The 18620-nt window shown below is 32.2% G+C and overlaps 1 protein-coding gene across 1 annotated transcript in view; it reads right to left on the bottom strand.

Moving 5' to 3' along the window:
- The window catches only part of LOC129222628 (uncharacterized), a 39675-nt gene extending 21284 nt beyond the window's left edge, over window positions 1-18391 (bottom strand). Inside the window, exons 1-2 of the mRNA XM_054857159.1 lie at window positions 18280-18391; window positions 5655-6375 (exon numbers count right to left, since the gene is read on the bottom strand). Coding sequence (XP_054713134.1) covers window positions 5655-6375; window positions 18280-18326 — 768 coding nt within the window. The 5' untranslated portion in view covers window positions 18327-18391. The remainder of the gene's footprint in view (window positions 1-5654; window positions 6376-18279) is intronic.
- Between the last annotated feature and the right edge of the window lie 229 nt (window positions 18392-18620).

The raw sequence follows: 18620 nt of genomic DNA, 5'->3' as shown, positions 1-18620 counted from the left end.
AGAGCACAATCAACTTAGTCCACAGACAAGTAAAAGTTGCAGTATCTTTAACAATTAAAAGCACCTCTCACTATTTGATTTCACTCATAGCAGGAAAACAGTTTAGAAATATAATTTAAATATTGGATTTTGACAAGACACCTTAATCATGCTGGATGATGCCACATTTGCATATTCTAAGCATATTATTATCTCCTGTTTCAAGATCCATTCACAGGCTGTTCGACAAAGCATGGAAGGACGCGACTTTGATATTAACTCGTTACCCTTCACTGAATAAGTGTCCTCTCTTAATTGAAGTTATTACTACTTCCATATCGGTTGGAAGTTATTTTTGTTCCTTTTTCGTTTTTTCCCTCTAATATTCGAGAAAGACTTGAACTCCGCTGGAATGACTTTTTACCTATTGTTTTATTCATTTATTTTTTGTCGTTATCAGACACAACAAATTAAACTGTTTCGTGTTTGAGTCTTCCACTTGATCGAGTTTTAATTACCAAAACGATTCCACAGGATAAGATTAGTTTTTAAATTAGAATTTCTTCGTATGTGAGTTCTTCCTTATGATTAATATTTATTCTGGCGTGGGATGCGTTTTTCCGTGGATCTTTATAAAAGCCTTGTGGTATTCAGGAACATATGACCGTAAATGCTTTAGGAAAATCTTTGCGACTTTCAGCGTAGTTTTTTTTTTTTTTTTTTCAACTTTTTACAGTGCTCAATGCAGTTTTTATAAAAAGTAGGATGATGTGGGGCAAAGATAAATGGTAAAACATTTTCACAGTTTGTAGCGCTATCTACCTAGAAATATATTAACCACGTTCTTTAATATATAGTTGATTCCAGTCAAACGATAAATTGTTCTAAAGATCAAGATATATAATTATTCAAGTCACACATTTTCAAAATTTGCTACCCATATTGTAATATTTTGTGATTTATATAAAAAAAAAATGTTGTTATAAAAAGATTAAAGCTATTGTAATTAACATTTTAAGTGTTAATTGTCATCTATTGATGTCCAGTGTAGTACTTATTCAGTTAATTTTACGCATTTTTTAATTGATATGCTTAAAATAATTTTTGAATTGCACGCTGGGCAAAGTGAAATATTTTATTTCGTTTTATTTATCTATTTAAACACTAACGTGCTCATTTATTATATAATTTACGTATTCATTTATTAATTCATTTATTTGCATTCTTTCAATTAATAATTCACTTATTTATTCATTCACTCACTTAGTTTCTTATTCAATCACCATTTTATTCACTCATTTATTCTTTCTCATACATCAATCAAATTATTTATTTCTTCATTTATTGTTTCCTTATTTATTCATTTATTCATTTAAATTATTTTTTACTTTGTTCATCTATTTTTAACTTGAAAATTTCTCCTTTTTTTTAAAATACACATTTTTGCCCAAAATGAAAAATAATATTTTAATGCAAATTTTATGAAAATACATGATTCTTTTTTTATGTACTGTAATTTTTAGAAAAAAATTTCCCATTTGTTCATTTTAATAAATGCATGTTATCTTTACTATTTAATTTTATCCCACATTCTCTTATTCCCTTCACTTAGAACCGGAAAGTTCCCTCTGTTTATGCTTTTGATCATCTTAAAACAATAAATGAATGTCAATGGACATTCAAGTGACTATTAGGGTGATTCAAAAAGACTTTTTTTCAGCTAGAGTCCAGGACACCCCCTACTTTTTTTTAGATTTACTAATAGTATTATGCTGTAAAAGTTTTAGCTTCTTACTAAAATTTTCAGACGGTGCTCAATGACCCCTCAATTTAACATTGACCGTAGCATAGAAAATGTCACAGATTTAGAAACATTTTATTTTGCCCAGCTGTTTTTTTGTTTTTTTTTTTGTAAATAATTATTTTATTGTAATGTATATGACTAGTGTACATTTTAAATTGTAACATTGTTTTTTCAGTTCAATGCATTTTTAACCATCCTCCCCATACTGATGAAGTTTGGGGGAGGGGGCTGAGCACCCTCTTTCAGTTGAAATAGGAAGCTAAAATTCTTCCAGTATATTACTATCCACTAGTCTAAAAATGTTGAGGGGTGTCCTGGTATCTAGGAGATTTTTTTTTTTTTTTTTGTTTTTTTTTTTTGCATGTATTTTTGAACAACCGTAATGGTAATGTGTTTGGTTTTTAAAATATGCAATAACGTTTGTACGAAGAAGGATACGAAAAGCTTCATTATCTGCAGTTTTGACATCACTAGTCATAAAAAAGTCGATAAAACCTTGAAATGATTTTCCTAAAGTATACATAACGTAGTTATTCATTATTTTTCTTTTCCTCTGTCGTGTAACTTCTGCCCTTTGAATATGTTTCCTTAATACTTTTCAAAACGTACTTAAAACCATTTAAGCTTTGCCATGCGTAATACAACAATAATAATTTTTAAAACTGCTAAGAAAAGCTATTACTAGTGAATTGTATTTCTTATGAACTATGAACACTAAATAACGCTAGAGGTTATCAAAATAACGCTCTCCATTTTATTTTATTCTAGAAGTAAGTAAATGAAATAGAAAAATAAAATAAAACCATAACTTAAAAATATATGCATTCTTATCTCGATAACTCGAAACTTATAACTCGAATATTTCTTTATCTCGAAGTTTTCATTGGGTCCCAAATTCTTGAGACTGTTGTGGACTCTACCCATAACTCGAGCTGCGATAATTCGAATGTTTTAGACCGTCCCTTGGGACTTCGAGTAATCGTGAGTTGACTTATATTGAGAACATTGTTTAACTTTTAAAACAATTGCTCAGTTAAGATTCAGTTTTTCTGCTCATATTCGAAAATATAAGTAAGGATCCGAAGTTAGTAGGGTAATATGAGGCACACACACACACACAAAGTGAACTAGCTAAAGTAACTTATCTTTTTCAAAATGAAAAAAATTGGAATTAAAATTACAAAGCATAAGGAATGAACAATGTATTTTATAATAAAACTTGCATTGAATCATTTTTTATTTTTAGCAGTAAATGTATACCTTCAAAAAGAAAAAAAAAAAGAAGAAAAAGAAGGGGGGGGGGGGGGAATTTTCAATTTCTTTTTCAATGGGCAAAGTGAAAAATAAAGTATTTTTCTAATGAAATATTTTATATTCGATAATAAAAATAATTTTGATCAAATGAATAAATGTGTAGATAATGAGGCAGTAAACGAATTAATAAATTAATTTATTAAAATAAGTAAGTGAATAAAATAGTCAATGAATAAGAAAATAAGGGGTGACTAAATAAGTGAATTATTATATGAAGGAATTTAAATTAATTAATTAAACAATGAATACGTAAGTAACTTCAAAAGTGATTGAATAAGTAAACGAAATGAGTTATTTCACTTTGCCTCATCCACTTTGCTGGGCATGTACTGAGTGCACAAAGCATTTAAATATAAGTAAACTGAATATTAGATAAATAAATACTGCATCGAATATAAGTAGGTCTCGATTAATATTTAAAACTTATTTAAAAAGAACTTCATTATTTTATAATAACAAAGATAGTTTTTGATTTAAAACAAAAGTATGAATATTTTTTAAATTCCGTGTATTATTATATGCTTTGATCTACAGGGGTAAGTTTTTCCTAACTGAAATAGACCACACGTGTTACTTACTACACAGTTAAGATATTATCCGATGGGTGTTACGAAAAACAGAGTAAAGATTTCACCATTTCCCTTTTCCCCGCTATTTCACTTTGCTCCACATTCCCTTACTTTCAGTGTTTTCCTTTCCAAAAATATTTAAGGGAAGTTGCAATCAATTTTTCTCACTACTAGTATGTTTTACAAGAACATTTTTTGATGCACTGAAATACCAATGTTACTCTATACATGCTGGTTGACGAACTACCTATGTTGGTTGAATATTTTAAAACTGAATTTCAACCTATTGAAGCTCGTAAAGGCTTTTAAAAAATCAGAGTATCCGTAAATATTAATTAATACTGTAAGAATAAGAACAAATTCCTGTGAAACGTAATACAAGACACTGTATTTAAACTGACAGAATTTCCTACTGGTTATCCATTTAAAAACTTACTGATAATTTAACTTTGAAAAAGGATTTGCACAGGATTAAAAATTAAACGACTCTCCAATTTGCTCTGCTAGTCTTTGATTACAACAACACGCAGTATTCACTTGTTTAGCAAAGGTAAGGAATTTGGAGAAATAAATATAATTTTCGTAAGTGACTAAAACACTTTAAAATAATATTACAGTCAAACTTGATTAGTCAAACCGGATGTATAAAATAATAACTATAGGAAAAATAGGGCAGAAGATATATAAAGGCATGCACAAAAAATGCTTGAAAGAAAACAAACTAGATATGTTCAAAACGAATTTCTTGTTGCCCATTTAGTGGCGTTTTTAAAAAACAAATAAAAGGAATAAATTTTAAGATGACACAAAAAAATTAAGTTTTGTTCAATGCCATCTAAACAAAAAATTGGGATTTTATGTATACCCTTCAAGGGTATCAAAGAGCCGAAGTCAAGTAATTCAGTATTTCAAACTTCTCATTGCAATTATTTCTAAATAAATGTGAGTTCTGCGTTGTAACAAAAACGGTTAAATACCATTTGAAGGTCCAAAATACACACAAGATATTTTATTTTTCCCTTTGACATTCGCTAAAATCAACTGTATTTCAATGCTAAAAATATGTTGTGTATCAAACTTTCACTGGATTCTAATGATTTTCCTCAAAGTTATATGAGTTCAATATCTGAAGAATGTTTAATTTACTGTTTTTTTTTTTACCATACATTAAACCATGCCACAACGTTGTGAGTTTTTAAAAAAACTTAAATTGTGATTTTTAAGAGGTAGCTACTATACTTTGGAAGCGATTGGAGACAGTGGGAAAGTCACTATCACATTCAAATCGGTTGCGTTTCAATTACATGGTGAAAATTCTAAAATTACTTATTCAAAACGTTAATAGAACCTTTTAAAAGAAGTAATAACAACTCTGCGCCAAAATGTACAGAGCGCCCCTGAATGGCGAGTAAAAACTTGAAGTGGAGGTAGAGAACACGATAACAAACAAGAATCACTCAGGAACGTAAGGTCACAAACGCAATGCTGACGCGCTACATGCGCACGAAGTCAAGATGTGAAAAAGGTAAAGCATAATGCTAAATTTTCACAGAAATAAAATTTGATCCCACATTTCAGTTATTGAGAAGGCATTGTTGTAATATTGCGACGGCAGCTGTAGTATAAGACAACGTGTGTCGCAATGGCAGCGTACCGAGCGTAACAACTGCAAGCCATTTTGATAAGTTTTCCTCCCTCGCTGTGTTGTCGTTGCGACGCGCGTGTACGTGTTGAATTACTAGTCGCACAAACAACCATTTTAATTCATTCTTAAAATGTAAAATGTTGTGTAAAATCGTCTTTATGTTATAAATGACCTGTTTCACATCAGTGACTGGCTTTGTGGCGTTTGCGACCATCTGTCCCAAAGAGATTCTTGCTTATTATCGTGTTCTTTACCTCAAGTCCAAGTTTGTACACGGCATTTAGGGACACCCTGTATAATATCAATATTGCTGAGATTTTTCAAATAATAATATAAAACTTACCAGATTCGTGCAGAAGGAATTACAGTCTTTAAGATCCGAGCACGAGTATGATGATCTCATGTCTGTGTGCTTGTAAACGGTCAATTGTCCAACATGTAGAGAGCAAGAGCACGATTTCTCTGGCTTCATGACAACAGGTGAGATCATGTTGGGCGGCGGGTGATGGTGAATGGGGAATGGGTGGTGAGAAGCAGCAACAGGTGGCCTGTTCACGAAGGGCCTGCTTGGCGTGAAATGGTGAGGATGGAAGTAGTTGGGATAGTGTGGGTGATGTGGAAGAGTTCTAGGAGCTGTATTCCCAAAAATGTATGGCTTTATTTTGGAGAAGATTGATGGCTTTGGGTAATGGCTGTAAGCCCCTTGAAGAGGAGTGGTGAAGATGTTCTTGAAGGGATATCTCGGGCTGACAGGAGGAGGCATCATGTGACCAGCCCCAGAGTAGTAATTGTGCTGATAACTGGCGGCTGGAGCATAGGGTACTTGGTTGAACATGGAAGGAGGAGGTACTGGTGCATAATAAGGACTTGGTGGTGCTCCCCTAGGAAACTGTGGTGGTGCAGGAGCATAGGCGACTGGAACTGGGCTGTACTGGCTTGCTGCTGGTACAGGCATTGGTCCAGGATATGCCGGTGCTGGTGGGTGATAACTGGCGACGTGATGTCTGTAAACTACTCTTGGATGAAATGGTTGTGGTCCATTGTGGTAATAGTAAGATGTTGTGCTAAGGAAAAGAAAACATTTTCGTTTAAAACTTAACGACTATTAAGTATTACTAATAACTAAAATATTGGCGTTAGTTATTGTTTATTGTAGAATCAATAAATTAGTTATTTTACTGTAGAGAATTTCACAATAAATACTAAAACGAAGGAACGGTATGCAGTTGCAATATTCATTCATATATCATTTTTGAAACTGCTTGAATTTCATTCAGTATTTCCCTGGATTCTCGTCTTTTGAATTTAATTTCAACACATTTATTGCTATGAATAAAGAACCTTTTCCCCCCTTAAACTTGTAAGATGGCATGAAATTATAGCTCTTTACTTACCGACTTCTTTTGGGAAACGAGAAACAGAATTTGTTTCGTGAAAATAGTACAGTTTTACAAGAACTTTTTCTGATATGAAACAAAATAATGCTTTCTATTTGGCTGCTTTATGCAGAATATAAAGTTAACACCTTTAAAATATCAGCATTAAAACACATACTTCCAATTCTAAAGCAGAATACATATTGTTATCTTTAAATGGTTTGATTTGTCTGTATGTAAATTTAAATAACAAGCAAACATGTGTTGCTGTTCCCCAACTTTCAGTTTTAAAAGCTTTCAATCTATCCATTTATGAGTTTAAAAAAATAGGAATTATTTATTAGTCATTACATTTTATTCAAAGCATTTCTTTACGTCCAACTGCATAAACTGACGTATTTCAGAGAAAAATCTACTTGAGGAGATACATTAGGTTGAAAATTAAATGAATAACAATCCTACACTTCTAATATATGAAATAATTATATTTTTCTCCCTGTAATTAGAATTTTTGCGTGGTAGTTTCAACCATTGTGAGCAGGAAATTTAGAATGAAGAGGCACTATCATAGAATGCATACAAGCTAATTAAACGTGCTACATACATAAAATTATAGAACGTACTTAATGTACAAAGCATAAGGATATTTAAACAATTGTTTAAACACACGTTTTTAGCATTTTCTTTATTTCAGCGGCGTGTGTGTGTGTAAGAAGATTAAACCTAAAATTAGTCATAATTGTTTCGCTTGCAAACAACGAATGTATCTGATGAGCTCGTAAAGTTCATAACTTATACTTAATAAGTAAAGGAGAAGTATGGGTATAGTAAGATAGGGAGAAAAGTGAGACGACAGAAATCTATTTTCTGTTGGGATATTTTCAGCCTGGTAAACTTTTGAAAAGTCAAAAGTTTACCAGGCAGTTGACAGACTATGAACAATATTATAGAAAAAAGGTTGTTTTCAAAACTGAATTTTCCCCATCGTACTAAAATATCGGCATTGTTTTTTGCATCGTTTCTAAACTGCTAGATAAAATTTACAAACTGGTTTTATTAATTTCACATTAGCATATTATCTAACATTTATTTTTACGGTAGGATGATATTGTTAGTTTTCTTTGTTTGAAAATATCACCAACTGAGTTTATATGTTGCAATGAGAGGACAGTGAGACAGGAACACTGAGACATCATAAATTCGGGTCGTACTGTTCCGGCGATATTTTTACTTCCTTTTACAAAAAAGGAAATATAGTATTCGCGAAAAAATTTTCACTTAAAAATCGACCTCATTTCCATTTTGCTCATCCCCGAATGAATGTTAAGTTTTTTTTTTCGACACGACCACACGTGGATAAGTGCCTAAGAACGTATAGACACGCGAAATATCCATTTTGACGATTCCCGAGTGAGTTACAAAGAATTTTTTCGCGACGTCTGTATGTACGTATGTATGTATGTAGTGGCGTATGTGCGTATGTTCGTATGTGCGGATGTGCGTATGTATGTCGCATAACTCAAGAACGGTAAATCCCAGAAAGTTGAAATTTGGTACGTAGACTCCTAGTGAGGTCTAGTTGTGCACCTCCCCTTTTGGTTGCATTTGGGTGTTTCTAAGGGGCTAAGTCTTTTGCCCCTTTTTGGGGGGAAATCATTGTTACTTTCGATGTAAACTCAAGTGATGTTACAATTTGGCGGACACTTGGCAATATATCGCCAGTCTTTTGGTCGCCAAGTTTTGTCGCCAAGTTGGCGACAAATTTGCGATTTTTTTTTTTTAATTTGGTTTCAATTTGGCCACTGTTGGTGATACTTAAAGAATAAACTATTGAATCACATTAAAATTGCCAATAATGGGAAAATGACATTAAATTGGAGTAAAAGGAAATCATGTGAGGCACACATCAGCTCGTTTTACTAAGTGGAGAATAGTATATTGAATTAAAATAAAATGCAACTAGCCTGTTGACGCAAACAATAACAGGGCACGTTTGAAAGCCCTATACCAACAAAATAGTGATGCTTGAAAGGAATTATGGTTGTTATAGCATAATAATATTGAACTATTAGCTGCAATCCTATCAAGTTTTCTGAGTTTTTTAAAATTGTTTCATTGCAATGTGTTAGATGTAATAATATATTTATCTGCACTTAAAAATTTAAACACGCCTAGAAAGAGAAGAAATAAAAACGAAGTCAGATAAGCTTATTTGGGGATTTTCTGAAACAGACATGAAAAAAGTTATTGTACTAAGTTAAGGCAAAGGGTACAGTGAAAGCATTCCATCCTCATCAAATGCTATATCACGATATGGCACTTTAACCAAATTTACCAATTCAGACTCTTTTAAATCATAATACAGTGGAATCCTGTTACAACAAATTTCAAGGGACCGCATACTTTGTACTTTGTAACGGGAATTTCGTTGTAACAGAATAAAAGCACTGTATTAGCAATAAAATCTTGACTGAATATTTATTTCGTTGAAAGGAGTATTTCGTTGTATTGGCATTCATTGTAACGAGATTTCACTGTATCTCAGTTCCGAACAGATACGCTAACAGAAAGCTGAGAAAACAAACTAAGGTCAGACGTTTTCGAAATAGGGAAAACTAACTATGATCTCAACAGTTAGTTTTGGACGACTCATCGTATGAAGAATACTACAATTCAGATGCAGACCAAGAGAATTTAATTCCAGTTGGAGGTTGCAAGAAGCTTCAAAAACAAATTATGTTATTGTTATAGATTTTATAGCAAAAAGAAAAAAAAATACTTGCATGTTATTAAAGTTTACAGCATTAATGGTTCAAATGATATGAAATTGCATTTATGTGTCGCAGTTCAAAACTTCAGGAAATTCTGTACCAGGTGTCACTACTGTGCGTCAAAAAGACATTAAATTTATCTAATCTAAAGCTATAAATTATACTAAAACCAAATGGCAACATTCATTTATATATTTCCAGGTAAATTTGAATGCTTTCATAGTATGTTAATTCGAAACATAAGTGTCTTACTGTTCCCACTTAATCAGTACCTTTTGAACATTTTTTTTTAAATTTATGAATATTGTGTTTTTCTTTGAAACCATAACATACACACTCATTTCGCAACCAATAACTTATTTTAAAACTCTTAAAATATTGCCCACATTTTTTTAAAAAAATCAAAAAATTTAAGAAAATTTTATTTTTTAAAAATTCCTAAGGCTTTTTTTGTTCTTGCGCTTATTTAAAAAAAAATTTTGTTAAGCAATCACAACATTTATCTCTAAAAATCTGTGCATTCATTTGTTTATATATGCATTGGAACATTTTCTGCGATTAATTATGTAAAAAATCGTAATTTTTTTAAAAAACATTTTATTTTTAAAGGTATAACATGCTCTAAACATTTGAGTAATTTATAAAATGCTTATCCAATGCACAGTTTTGTTAAATATATTATCCTGACTGCAAAAAGTATTACTTTAAAGCTGTATCTTTAATAGAAAAAAATCCCTAGTAGTCCGTGGAATTAGTGACAAAAATACCCAAAACATTTCACTTCCGGATACCAGTCTGAAATTTTGCACAATGCTTATGTACATATCTAAGAACAAAAATCCGCCGGGAGGCATTTGATCAGAGGTCATGAACCCCCTGTGATGACGTCATCAAAATGGCCGCCTTATTAAGAAAAGTACAATCGTTTAACTGCTTAGAACTCTATTATGGATCTTAATATTGCGATATTAAAGTATATCATTTAAAAGCGCTTCAAAAGAGCTATTTAATAGTGATTGACTTTTTTTCCTATCACTAATTGTTTGAAAGTTATTACAATTAACGTCATCAAAATGGCCGTCTGGAAAGGTGAGTACGTATTTTGACTGCTTAGAACTACATTACAGATCCTTATATTGTGATATGAATGTGTATCATCTGAAAGAGCTTTAAAAGATCTATTTAACAGAGATTGATTTTTCCTCCTAAGACAGGTAGTTTTAGAGTAATTAAAATTTCCGTCATCAAAACGGTCCGTCAACAAACCTTTTCACGACGGTCATCAAAATGGCCGTCGTGAAAAGGTGAAAAGTTTCGTTTATCTGCTCAAAACGCCATTAGAAATCATTCTTCCTTAAAAAATAGGTACACTAAATAAAAGCTTTAAAATAAACTATAAAAATATGTATTTGTTCTCCCTCCCCCTTAGTAAATAGTTTTAAAAATTTCACTGCAAAAACGTAAGTACATGGGGGCGGGAGGGGGGGGCATTCTCATTGAACTGTTCCAACTGTTCCGCTGCATCTAACCCGCACTGAAACTTTTAATAAAAAATTTCTTACCGGATTAAATACACATATGTATTGTCACATAATAATTCACTTCTCCTGCAAGTGCGAACGTATGCAGTCAAGCGACAAGAATTAGAACGACTACTCGATTTTTTCCCGCCAACAAGCTGTAACTTTGGATTGTAGTCCGCCTAGCTCGTTTCCTTCCAGTTCTGCTGTTCTCAGCAATAACTAATTCCATAGTGATGTGTTTATTATTCAGATATAATTTTCAACAACTGAATATTTGACCGGTTAATGCTGTAGCAAATAATATCAAATTAAGGTGAGTCACATAATTCTATTACACGGTTTGATATATATATATATATATATATATATATATATATATATATATATATATATATATATATATATATATATATATATATATATAGCTTGTATTCATTGCTTTTTCGTCCTTTACAACAAACAAAACGTATTTAAAACTTACAATATTTTTTAGAATAAATTTTTCTCCTTCATTTGGTCCATGTGACCTCAAAATACTAACATAGCTTGCAATAATTTCTATCATGTACTTTTGAAAAAGTAAAATATTTAATGAATTGAATGTTTGTAATCTGGATCCCATCTACCCCTGCTAAAACAGTGGGCTATGCTGAATGAGTATGGCCAAGTATGTTGGTCATGTTAGGTGGTCACATAGAAATGGCTGTTTTATCTGCAATAGGTGGCTTGAAGGAAGTGGATGAACTGAACTCCTAGTAGAAGTTCATGTTACAACATCAGGAAGAGCAGAAAGAACACAAAAAGTTTCGCATGTGAAGTGAAGTTGATACGCTCACGATTTTGCAGTAACCACTCTCCAAGTTCTGTTAGAGAAAGCGTTTCAAAATCGAAAAGATATAGACAAAACATTTCCAGACTGGATTAAGCGAAGATCAGAAGAATCGCCTCAGTTTAAGTACTGGAAGATCACCATGGAGCTAGAATGTATACTTTTAAATCTGATGCGCACTATTCGTCAAGGAAATTTCTCAGATTTTACTGTCACTCTTGAGAACATATGTCCATGGATGTTTGCTCTTGATCATGCAAATTTTGCCGGATGGCCTTCAGTATTTCTGTCCAATTTAAAGCAGTTTCCAGAGATGCATCCAGCTATTTTTCAAGAGTTTCATAGGGGAAATATATCTGGCTCCAAAACTGAGAGGAAATTTTCCAGGATGGCACACGACCATTTGCATGAGCAAAACAAAAAATTAATTTAAAAATCATCAACTAATCTATCACGTTTAAGTCATGAGGCGTCATTAATACAATGGATGGTTGCTGGACCGGAAGTTGTGCGCCTGATTGGGGAGTTTGAAGAAAATCAGAGCCTGAAGTCTAACGTCACTACTGAAAAGCAAGATACTAGATACATGAAGATACTAGAAGCTTTTGTATTCAGTATGAAACTCATGTTTCCAGCCTAGTTGAAACATTTGAAGAACACCGGAATCCGGGAATCCTTTCGAAGATGACGATTTAACTACAGTAAACACAACAAAATTATTATCTCGGAAGAAAGTGCCATTGCTGATGTGATGTCAGCGCAAGTCAATTCAATACATTTGTAAAAGATCGCTTAGTGTTAAGAAAATTATCCATACATGATGTTATTAAAAGAAACACTCTCCTCTTGATGAGCAGAAAAATATTTCTGTTCAGTCCAAAGACAAGCAAAACATTGTTGATTTGAGGAGGGGCAACACTCTTTTTGCTAAGCTATATGTTGCCATCCGAGCAATTCAAATTGAATTAAAAGAATTTTTTCTCTTGAAGACAGTTCGTGTCCACCTTCTATATCCAACCTTGGCAAATTTAGGAAACCAAGAAAAAAGTCCGACGTAGTTTCTTGTATTGTCCAATCAACTGGACTGGTTTTGAGGGCTATTCCGGAACCAAATTGTTCATTGATGGGGTTGCATTGATTCACATGCTTGTTCCTCAGTCTACTCGAACTGTCCAACAATACTGCGATCAGATTGTGAAGCCGTACATACTAATGAGACTAAAAAGCGTTCATAGGGTAGATTTAAATTTTCACCGGTATTTAAAAGGAAGTTTGAAAAACGACACGAGACAATGGAGAGGATCTGGACCAAGAATAAGTATTAAATCCAATGTTTTGATACCAAAGTCATTTACTAAATTTCTCTCGAAAGATAAAAATAAAGAGGAGCTTTTCGAATTTTTGGCAGAAAATCTCGTGAAGATGGATCTACCAGATGGGTAGCAGGTTGTATGCTCGTACAAAGACACTGTAATTGCTTCAATCAAGAACAATTTTGTAACCATATTTCCCGTACCCCACGAAGAAGCCGATGCGAGGCTATTCCTCTATGTGCAGCATGCAATAGAATACTCGGGTCATGGTCATGTAAAGATCACCGTGAAAACTGTTGACAGTGATGATGTAGTGATTGCTATGTTCCAAGTTCCGAAACTGCAAGAGGTATGGGTGGAGTATGGAAGTGGAAAATATCTACGGTATCTTCCCATTCGTTCCTATTGTTTTGCACCATAAAGTTCCACAAGGTGTTCCAGATCTTCTGCCTTTTTCCCATGCCTTTACATGAGCACACGGTGTCTAGTTTTGCCAGCATTGGTAAAACTAGGTACTGCATGGAAAATGTGGATGGCAATTAGAGATGTTGACAAAGTTTTTTTGTACTATACTAAAGTACCCAGAGCATCAATGAAGAAGATGAGCAATTCCTACTTATTCAGCGCTTTGTGATCTTGATGTATCATTCATCAAGCTCAGTGGAAACCGTAAATGAGGCTAGGAGAATTTTCTTCACTCAGCAAAACAGACCAGTTGATTGTATTCCAGCATCTAGCAACGTTTTTCTGCATCACCTTAAGAGAGCAATATTGCAGTGTTTACTATGGACAAAATGTCTTCTGCAAAATTTTCAGCTCTTGGATCCACATCAGTGGGGATGGAAAAAAATCGGTGAAGAGTTTGAATCTCTTTGGTATGCACACCCCAAAATAACAATGGAGAAACAGATCAGGTCTGAATTGTACACTTCTTTGTAGTTGTGAGGGTCAGTGCAATACGTAAAACGTTCCTTAAAAAAACTTATTACATTTTTTGTTATAACAGGTACTTTTTCTTCTTTGTTATTAAAACATGTAATTTTCGTCTATTTCTCTTATGTGTAAAATGTAAGCATTTTAACAAAATTTTTTTATTATACGATAGCATTAATAATTAAGTTCTCGATCCATTTTGGGCGGTGACTTTGATTATTTCTGCATTTTAACCTTTCTTTCATTCAATATAAAAATAACTGACAAAAAGTGTGAAAACATGAAGTACAAATTTAAATTTAATGAAACTGGAAAGGTTCTTTTATAATGCAGGTATAACAGTAAAAATTTTACTCCAATATTGCAGAACACAGGAAAGTCATTGTTTTCCTATCAATTTTCACGTTGATATTGTAATAATTATTAAACTTTTGTCTTCTTTACTAATAATAAAGCTCAAAGTCTGTCGGGATATCTGTCCGGATGTCTCTTTGTGACGAGCATAGCACCTAAACCGTTCGGCCTATTTTCACGAACTTTGGCTCAGAATTAATTTGTAGCATGGGGGTGTGCACCTCGAAGGGATTTTTCCAAAATTCGATTTTGTTCTTTTTCTATTTCAATTTTAAGAACATTTTACTCAAAATTATCATAACGCAAATTATCATAACGTGGACGAGTAAATTACAAAATTATCTCAATGTGGTAATGTGGAACCGTAACATAAAAAAAAATGTTGAGAAGGCTAGGGCCCACCCAGGGCAGTCGTGCAACTGAGGAAGGAAGGAAGGAACCGTAAAATGGCCGAGAAAATTAACATAGCAAATTGGGGAAAATTCATCATCCATTGTTTGTAAATATACAGGCGAATCAAATAACCTTTTAATTTTTCTACTACGTGCAAAGCCGTGCGGGTACCGCTAGTAGAAAATAAAACTAAGCACTGTTGAAGAGCTTTTTCAAATGGCTTTCAGATAATGTACTTGAATTTTATAAAAAAAAATGACCTATTATGTAGTTCTAAGCAGTTAAACCAACGTACTAACCGATACATGGCGGTCATTTTGATGACGTCACCACAGGAGGTCTTGACCTCCAATCGATTGCCTCCTGGCGTTTTTTTGCTCTCTTATATGAACATAAGTGCTGTACAAAATTTCATACTGGCATCCGGAAGTGAAATGTTTTTGCACAAACTCCACCTACTCTAGGGATTCTAATAACATGAAAACACAAAAAAAAAAAAAAAAAAAAAGATCACTGAGAAAAAGCAATTTAAAATTTCTCTTTTGCATAAGAACAAATAGCGAGCATGATCTACAACTACTCATAACGTTTTAAATATTTGAACTAAGGAAATGAAACTTTTTCCCTGTGTTTGGAATAATTTGTAGTTTTGAAATAAGCAATAAAATATTTTTTGATCGTTTGATCATTTTTGAGGTACTGAGACCCCTTAATATGTCTCACTGTTTAATTCACTGTTCCCATTTTCTGGAAGAACATGGAGACAAAATTGCGTTGCGTCTTTATTTTATTTTTCATTTGTTTGAACTCGTAGTTTTTTCTCGATCCATTTTTGTAATGACTGTTACAGTTACAAATATTTTACCATTTGAAAGAAATTAATTTTGAGTTTTTTAATTGTAAAAAATGTAATTGGATTATTGTGTCTCACTGTACCCACTCTTTGCCTACTACAGTGAAACTTGTGTAAGTTGACCACTTGTGGTGCACTACTTTAGTGGTCAACTTAGACAGGTGGTCAACTTAGAAGGATGGTCAACTACACAACTTTTACTGTATTTACTGAAATGAACAACTTAAAAAGATGCATGTCATATTAAAATATATGTGTACAAAATCGTCCAAAGTTTTAAAATAAAATGGCATAAAGGAAACTCCTGTAACGGCGAATTAATTGCTTGCAATTTTCATTTAAAATTAAATTTTAACTAATGTAGAATTTCTCAGTACTTAAAGTTGGATTTGTTGGTGTAAACTATACATTCAGTTTTTACTCGGATACTAGGATTGATGTATCAAACGTTAAATAATTTTGACAGTTATTATAACGCAAGTTTATAAGTTCGGACATCGGTTAGTGCGACAAAAAATTCACACGCATATAGAGCCTGCATTACGATGTTTCATATTTCTTTCATACATTAATTGTTAGTTGACATTATAATTTTATAAAGTATTCGAATCAAGTTCAAACTCTTTTATAATAACTTTTAATATCAAAAGTAAATAACACACACGCTGTATTTAATTTGTCAGTAAAAAGAATATATACATATATATATATATATAACGTCATGTTCCTAATGCAATATGATTTTCCATGTTATTAACTTTTCAAAGAAAACGTGGATGACTTTTAAATTACTTCTCAGATGATTTGTAGTTATATACATTGTTTTTTGAGCGTTTGTAGAAATTAAATTGTTTTCCGATTCTGCTATATCAAATTATTTCAAAAACTATTTATGCTGTGCTTCAGATAACTAAAAAGCGAAAGTAAAAATTTATTTTTCAATATAACTGAGAGTAAACTATTTTTATATCAAAATTAAGTAAATCTACTCATTGTTAATTTTCATTCCTTAACACTTTTTCAAAACGCATTATTCAAAAATGTCAGAACAGTTTCCGATTTTGGAGCTGATTTTTAAATTTAAAAAAAAAAAAAAACATAAAAAAGAGAATTTTTTTTAATTTAACATAATCAAAAGTTATGAAATTTTCGTTTCTACGTTGTTGCAATAAGTGGATTTCACTAGTTTTCCGTTTGCTTTTAGTTGTTTATATTCTCTTTGTCACTGTCTCTACTGTTTTGATTCTAATACGTAATTAAAGAATTTTCCAATTATTCTACTCTTGATATGCTCAAAAATAATTACTTACTCACTCAAATTAATTAAGGAAAGGAGTTAAATTTACTTTTACACATCAGTGATTAATCTAATTTTAAACAAAAATTAGGTAAGTACGTATACTAAAATACTTTTTACTCTTTTTCACTCCTCCTCTTTCAAAATGCATCATTTAAAAATTTCCGTACAGTTTCTACCTTTTGATCTGATTTTGAAATTTAATAATAGTAATAAATAATGAAGGTTTTTAAACGACATAGTTTGGCGCTCATAACAAATCGTTGTCATGTTTTTACAATAAGCAATTTTCATTCCCTTCTCTCTCCCCTAACGCAAAATGATTTACAATATACTTTGAACGCTGTAACTCGAGAAAATTAAGAACTGTGTAGTAGCAATGCTAGAACCTTTCATATTGTTAATGTCTTCACATTTAAATAAACTTGGTGTATTCTTCTTAAAAAATCTCATTAGTTTCTTTTAAAGAATCTTCATGAATAAATAAATTTCAATTATTTTCAAATTCTTATACAAATCCTGCAGCAATTTAAATTGCATGCATAAAATATATCCGTATATCAAAGAGAAATTGGTATATTTTTAGTTTGTAAGTTATATTTATAGTAAATATCATTATAAATACTATAGCAAGTCCACGACCCCAATTCAGTTTTAGATTGCAAATAACAAATAAATTGTGCATGTGTGCTCCCCCTCCCATTTCTTTGTACTCTATATTAAACTCTGATCAAATGGTGTGAGAAAAGTGACTTTAATATTAACATGCGCTCTCCGGAAAGGTGTGACATTTTTATTAATTTAGTTATTTCTTTCATTTTAATTTACTGATATATTTATTTTATTTCAATTTACTTTTTAAAATTTATTTTGTATGGGGAAAACTGAACGTCAACACTCGTAACACACATTTAAAATATCGTGATAAGTTTTTTAAATAAAAATTCGCACTATAGAGCATCAAAAGTTCAACTTTCAGCACCATTTGCGGTGCGTGTGTGTATTTTTCTCCTCCGAGAATTAAACTTTTTCAAAAAAAAAAAATCCTTATAAAAATTATTTAAAGACTAAAGCTCTAGTATTGTCAGTTTATGAGTATGTAAAGCAAAAAAAAAAAAATCAAAATATGATTGAACCTTTGAGGACAAATCTACAAGAAATTAAAAAGTAAAACGAACCGGAAGAGAAGATCTATCTTTTGAAATTCATTATTCTTTTAGGACATAATATTATCTAATATTTCCACTGTAAAATAATTTCAAATATAACAATCAAACAATCAGAGAAAGTTACTTTTAAAATTAATCCATTTTCCAGTACACTTACCAGTGCAGTAGTAAACATATTAAAAGCACAACTGACAGCTTCGTCATGATTCCGCCGAAAGAAGATGAAACCGTATCTCCAACCACACAGAACGAAGTGAACCAAAGAAGAAATCCAGAGCCGAACGGGTTATAGAATATAATAGAAGCAGCAGAAAAACAGAGCCGCTTCTCAAAAAAATCAACACTTTTAAAAGATCGTGGTCCGTTCTGGTCCGCTACTTTTATAGGTGGTTCGCTGACGTCACAGAGCGTAAGGTTTCTAATATCATCGCGGTGACAGCTTTTGCTGGATAGGTTCGTTGTTTATATACTTATGTGAAGGATGGTGATTTTAAATTA

This window comes from Uloborus diversus, chromosome 5, assembly GCF_026930045.1.
Source record: "Uloborus diversus isolate 005 chromosome 5, Udiv.v.3.1, whole genome shotgun sequence".
In the NCBI taxonomy this organism is placed as follows: domain Eukaryota; kingdom Metazoa; phylum Arthropoda; class Arachnida; order Araneae; family Uloboridae; genus Uloborus; species Uloborus diversus.
The sequence above is the reverse complement of the archived record's forward strand: the minus strand, read 5'-3'. Positions and strand labels throughout refer to the sequence as shown.